The 6,291-nt window shown below is 40.1% G+C and overlaps 1 protein-coding gene across 6 annotated transcripts in view; it reads left to right on the plus strand.

Annotated features, from left to right (window-relative positions):
- Nucleotides 1-25: 25 nt before the first annotated feature.
- LOC106779191 overlaps nt 26-6,291 on the plus strand; it is a 15,968-nt gene continuing 9,702 nt past the window's right edge. The window contains exons 1-5 of one of the 6 annotated variants that reach the window (XR_002666334.1): nt 991-1,158; nt 1,272-1,312; nt 1,916-1,999; nt 2,074-2,228; nt 2,372-2,486. Coding sequence is in view for 2 of the 6 variants with exons in the window: in XM_022776488.1 (XP_022632209.1) it covers nt 1,093-1,158; nt 1,272-1,312 (107 nt within the window). In the remaining 4 variants the exon portion in view is untranslated. The other 5 variants (XR_002666335.1, XM_022776488.1, XR_002666336.1 and 2 more) reach the window with 5 other exon arrangements.

The raw sequence follows: 6,291 nt of genomic DNA on the forward strand, positions 1-6,291 counted from the left end.
CTTATGTTCTCTAGACATAAATGTTTGTTTGTGCTTATGTTCTCTAGACATAAATGTTTGTTTGTGCTTATGTTCTCTAGACATAAATGTTTGTTGTTTAGTGTGTTTGGTTGGAGGGAATATAGAGGAGGGAGGGAATTGTTTTGTCCTAATTTGGTTTAAAAATTTGGGGGTGATAAGCAAGCTAAGTGCAAATTAAATTGCCTTTATGACATTGGTTGCCATATGCACATTGTCTAACATCGACAGGCAATAAAGNAAATCATTAAGCTAAACTTCTCCTATGCTACAAACTATTAAATCTTATACATTTAAATAAAGTGTCACTAACAAGTTCTTCTACATGTTTGCTGACTAATGCCCTCTTAAATTTCCCATCAGATTTACGATCATACCACCAAACCATGAATTCTATTTCTTATTCAGTTAGCCAGTGCTGTTTTTGTAAGTATGTTGTTGCATGGTGTAAAACAGCAACTACAAAGTAACCTCGATAATTTTAGATATTACACTTTAGATTACTGGACAATCCAAACATGTATGCTAATCTTATGTTTGTTTATCCTATGGTTATTCATTCGTTAGGGCATTGTAGTATTGTTGTAGATAGTGACACTTATTTGTGTAAACTCTAGCTAACTTATTAGAAGAGAACCATATTTTAAACTGTGTGTGCAAATTTGAGAAATCTGTGCATTCATTTTACCTCTCCTTTTGGGCAAGGACAGAAGCAGATATATGGAGCATTGGTGTAATTGCTTATATTTTTTTATGTGGAAGCCGACCCTTTTGGGCAAGGGTAAAATCTGGCATATCTCGGGCTATTCTGAAGGCAGATCCAAGTTTGGATGAAGCTCCTTGGCCATCTTTATCAGCTGATGCAGTGGATTTTGTAAAGAGACTGTTGAACAAAGATTATCGGAAAAGGCTAACTGCAGCTCAGGCTCTCAGTATGTGCTCCATTTCTCATAGGTTGTGTGGCATTAACTTCTGCATTCTATAATCCTATGAATTCTTGCTCATAGCTTTATTTTATGCACAAGTCATCCATGGCTGACGAGTCATTGTGATGATGTGTAGATACATTTTGATATGATAATCCACAAGCTTGTTAAAGCTTATATATGCTCATCTTCTTTACGCAAATCATCATTAAGGGTATGTAATATTGCCTGGTCATTTGTTGCTGCTTATGTTTTGCCCCTTCCCTGTTATATGTGAATAGAGTTTGGATATTTCTTGTTCACAATGATGCATGGTTTTGGTTTCAGTTATGGAAGTATATTGGATACGACACAACAAAATACAATGTGTAAGCATTACATTTTTTTATAAATGAAAGTTTTTTATCATGAAAGGGAAAATGTAAAATAAAAGTTTTTACTTGTGAGATATATAATAATGACCAAAATGTTGTTTTCACATCTCATGCTCAGCTTTAGGGATTCAAATTTGTCTCATTCAGATTGTATATAGAACATCTTTGCATGATAAAATAGAATTCTGCGTTGGCTTTCATTGATTGTCAACTTTGGTTTAGATGATGATTTAGTGAATTTTACATTGTTTATTCATTCTGCATTCATATCATGGCATTATTTTAGTGATATAATGATAGGGCTAAAGATAAACAGGGATGGATTGTATATGAGAGGAGAAATAAGAGAGTTAGTTAGAGAGGTTAGTTGGGGGGAGCGTAGGGACTTAACTGTAGTTGACTACTATTATTTCTCTCATTTATAACTAGTCTGTAAAATATATAAGAATTAGGTAGATATATTTTGACATCTACGTAGGTAGTAGATAGTTATATGGTTTTCATCTTAGTATTTTGTAGTTGTTTTGTTGTATATGACTATTTGTTAACTAATGTGAATATTGAACATCTTGTTAATCCTTTGGATATTATTTTCAGGTAAAGCACACATGCTATCAAGGAATCTTGTTTCATCAACAATTTCGTTATTATAACTGTTACCTGGGAGCATTAGTTACCTATGTATATGTATCTTTATTCTTCATGTTTAGAATGTTCTCTCTTATACTTATATATCTCTTTTTTAATTGTTTTAGATTTCAACTTTACTATTGGTTGTGCATGGGTGCACATTGGAGCATTGCGCATTCACCTATTGCTTAGCTGTAGTGAAATTGATCCCACCATGAAGTACTATTGCAAGTACTCTCAGCTCATGGAAACAATATCAACACTTGAACTTGAAATTTAGGTATTCTATAAAGATCTTTAAATCTGTTGCTTGCCTTTGTTTTCTTGTGTTTTGAACAATTCTTTGCTTATTTTATTTCTTCTATACTTGTTTGATGATTTATACCATGGGTGAATTATNTTCTACTTACTAAATTCATTTAGGTGCGGAAAGAGTGTGGCTATTTTTGCTGGACAGTTTTTAACACACGAGTCTGACAAAAGAAAATCACAAAGGTTGGAACAGTTGTAGGCAGAGCGTCGGCTGCTGGAAAAAAAGGTTTCTAGATCCATATGTTTTATTCTGTATCTTGTTGGTTATATTTTCTTTTTTCATGTTTTATACGTAATTATTGGCTTGCATGATTACCATTTATGGATTTGGTGCCGAAGGCTGCAAAGTCATTTTTGTTAGTTTTCTGTTTCAGTCTGAATGTTGCATCAAAAACTTACTACTTTATACATCTAATTATGTTAAGAAATAAACTGTAGGGATGAGTGATGCAATAGAAAAAAAGCAGTGGAAAAAAATTGTGATTTGAAATCCTCTATTGTGGTTCCCTCTAAAGGAAGCTTGTTTTTGTAGTCAATTTTATTGTGGAAAAAAAGGTGGCTTCTTTGGACACTATTATTATTGGCAGTTTATGTGTCAATTTGTTTTGTTGTGATTTTAGTTGAACTCTAGCTTTGGTTCTTCAAAACTATTGATATTCACCTAAGTCAATTTTTGTGGCATCGATCTGATAAACCTTGCAGTGCATGCTGGTCTTATCATCTGTATTTGATTATCTTTTTCAACTGTATATTAACACCCAGTCCCCTCCTTCTGTTTCTATTTGCTAATTTAGAAAGTAATTTACATTTGATCTCTATTTGTACTTTGCTGCTCTCATCCTTTCAAGTGAATGATGAAAATTGGTGACGGTTGTGTTGGCCTTAGATTGTGTTTCGTGCTGAACCAAGGAAATACAAGAAGTTAATGAATGAATGTGATGACTTTCTTAAACAAGTTGATGGTCTGGAAGCTTTGCTGAGTAAGGGTACTGCTCAGGACTTACAGCAGATTGTGGACCATCCTTGTGACTGCTTATCTATGTATGAATAAAAGGAGAAAACATTTTGAATACAAGAAGTCGGACCAATCATTTGGTCCGACTTGCCGGATCCCAAAGGAGGAGAGAATCAGTGATGGACGAACAGTCATCGAAGGAGAGGTTGGATAACCTGGAGATAACGGTGGAGGGAATTAAAGATGAAACGGCGGTGATAAGGTGTGACGTGCAACAGATGATGAGGATGATGAATGGAGGCACAAATAATCATGGAGGGGGGTCAGAAAAGGGAAGTACATCGGGAAATGACAAGCAAGATCAACTCAACAGTGGGGGAGTGCATCAGAATTGGAGGAAGAAGGTGGAATTACCTAGGTTTGATAGGTAAGAACCGCACGGTTGGATCAATCGGGCGGAACGCTTTTTCGATATTCAGAAGGTAGCGGAGGATGATAAGGTTGAGCTTGCGTATATAAGCATGGAGGGTAGTGCGAGCTACTGGTTCAAGATCGGGAAGGACGGGACCCACAATTACAGTAATTCGCGGAGAACCGGAACGTCCCACCATTAATAGGTCGGGAGGGGTGGACGGGAGTGCTGCGAATCGAAGAGAAGGATCGTTGTCGGCGACGGGCAACAGAGGCGAAAATACTGGAGGAGGCGATAATCGGGGAAGACTGGTTCGCAATTTGCCTTATCCGGAATACTTGAAAAGGCGAGAGGAGGGACGATGCTTCCGGTGCGGAGGGCCCTTCGCTCCAGCCACCGCTACTCGGAGAAGGGGTTGAGGGTGCTCTTGTTGGCAGAAGACGAGGATGAAAGGGGAATCGAAGAAGGATTCCAGGAGAAAGATTGCATGGAACTGTCGTCGTGCTCGGCGGAAGGGATGACATCGCCGAAGACCATGAAGCTTGCGGGAAGAATCGGAGAGAAGCCTGTGCTAATCCTCATTGATAGTGGGGCCAACAAAAATTTCGTGAGTCGGAGGGTGGCAGAGGAGATGAGGCTTCCGGTGGCCGACACGGCGCCATACGCGGTGTGTCTTGGGGACGGACGACGGTGAATGTTTAGAGGGTGCTGTGAGAAGATACCGATCAACTAGGGAAGATACGGTGGTGGTCGACCTTTACGTCTTCGAGCTTGGAGTAGACGTGATTATGTGGATAGCATGGTTGGCGACGTTGGGAGAGGTGATTATCAATTGAAGGGAGATGTCTATGATATACACCATGGGAGGCAAGAAGATTCGAGTACAGGGGGACCCAGCTTTGGCCCGATAGCTAGTGGAACCCCAGGAGCTGAAGAAGGTAGTGGATGCTGACTCATGGTTCCTTATGTGGGAAGTGGGGAAACTGGAAAAACAGAGAAACGACACGTGTCCAGAAGAGCTCACGGGTGAACAACAGACTGGATTGAAGGCTGTGTTACAGACCCATTGCAGGGTATTTTAGGAGCGAGAAGGCTTGCCTCCAATAAGGGATTTGGAGCATTCAATTGTCCTTAAAAAGGGTGAGGACCCCGTCAAAGTGAGGCCATACCGATATCCTTATTTCATGAAGGAGGAGATACAAGTTGTGGATATGTTGAAGGTGGGGATTATTCGTCCCAGTCGAAGCCCATACTCCAGTCTAGTTATCTTAGTGAAAAAGAAGAATGGTAGTTGGCGATTCTGCGTCGATTACCCAGTACTTAACAAGGCAACTGTCCCCGATAAATACCCCATTCCGGTGATAGAGGAATTGTTGGACGAGTTGCATGGCGCCAAATACTTTTCTAAGATAGATCTGAAAGTCGGGTATCATCAAATCAGAATGGGAGAGGAAGATATTCCGAAAACGCACCCATCAGGGTCACTTTGAATTTTTGGTTATGCCTTTCGGGCTAACCAACGCCCCAGCGACTTTCCAGAACGCAATGAACAACCTGCAACAGCCCTTCCTGAGGAGGTTTGTTGTAGTTTTTTTCGATGATATCCTTATATATAGTCGGACATGGGGAGATCACCTTGAACAGTTGGGCTCGGTGTTGCGGTTACTGGGACAGCAGAAATGGGTAGCCAACCAAGATAAATGTGAGTTTGGGAAGCAACAAATTGGCTACTTAGGACATGTTATATCTGAAAGAGGAGTGGAGATGGACAAGGAGAAGGTACAGGCCGTATTAGGCCGTATTAAAGTGGGGAGAACTAAGGAATTTAAAGGCTCTTAGGGGGTTTCTCGGCCTCACGGGTTATTATCGCTGATTTTTGAAGGGATATGGGAGAATGGCCAAACCTCTGATAGACTTGCTAAAAAAGGGGAGTTTTGAGTGGTCACCAACAGCACAGGCAGCCATGGAGAAACTGAAAACAGCTATAACCACTGCACCAGTTTTGACTCTTCCAGATTTTACCCAAGAGTTCCAACTAGAATGTGTTGCCTCAGGAATAAGGGTGGGAGCGGTGCTCATGCAGAATAAAAAGCCTATTGCTTTTTTCAATAGAGCTTTATCGGTGGGATCCCTGAGTAAGCCAGTATATGAAAAGGAACTGATGGCTTTGGTAATGGCCATTCAACACTGGAGGCCCTACTTACTGGGAAGGAGGTTTGTGGTATATACAGATCAACGTAGTTTGAAATACCTACTGGAACAACGGATCACAACTCACAGCTAAACTTATGGGTTACGATTTTGACATTATATACAAGGTGGGAAGCTCAAACAAGGTGGCTGATGCCCTCTCGAGGAAAGGGGAAGGAGTTATGGAGGATATGGAGCTGCAGGTTGTTAGGCCTTGGAGGGTTTATGAGAGGAAAAGGGTGAGGAATAATACCTAACTGTTATCTAACAGAATAACAGTTAAGAGGGCGGGAATAGGGTCTATATAAGGTCCCTGTATTTGTTTCTGAGGAGTTAGTTAGTGACTTGTATGTAGTTGACCGGTCTTTGAACCTGGTGAAGGAGGTTAAGCTCCTCTATGCATTGTATTCTTGACTCTTGGTGTGAATACAATTTCATTCTTTCTCATTCTATTCAGTTCTGTGTTTGTGAAAG

Source organism: Vigna radiata, unplaced genomic scaffold (assembly GCF_000741045.1).
Source record: "Vigna radiata var. radiata cultivar VC1973A unplaced genomic scaffold, Vradiata_ver6 scaffold_351, whole genome shotgun sequence".
Classification (NCBI taxonomy): Eukaryota; Viridiplantae; Streptophyta; class Magnoliopsida; order Fabales; family Fabaceae; genus Vigna; species Vigna radiata.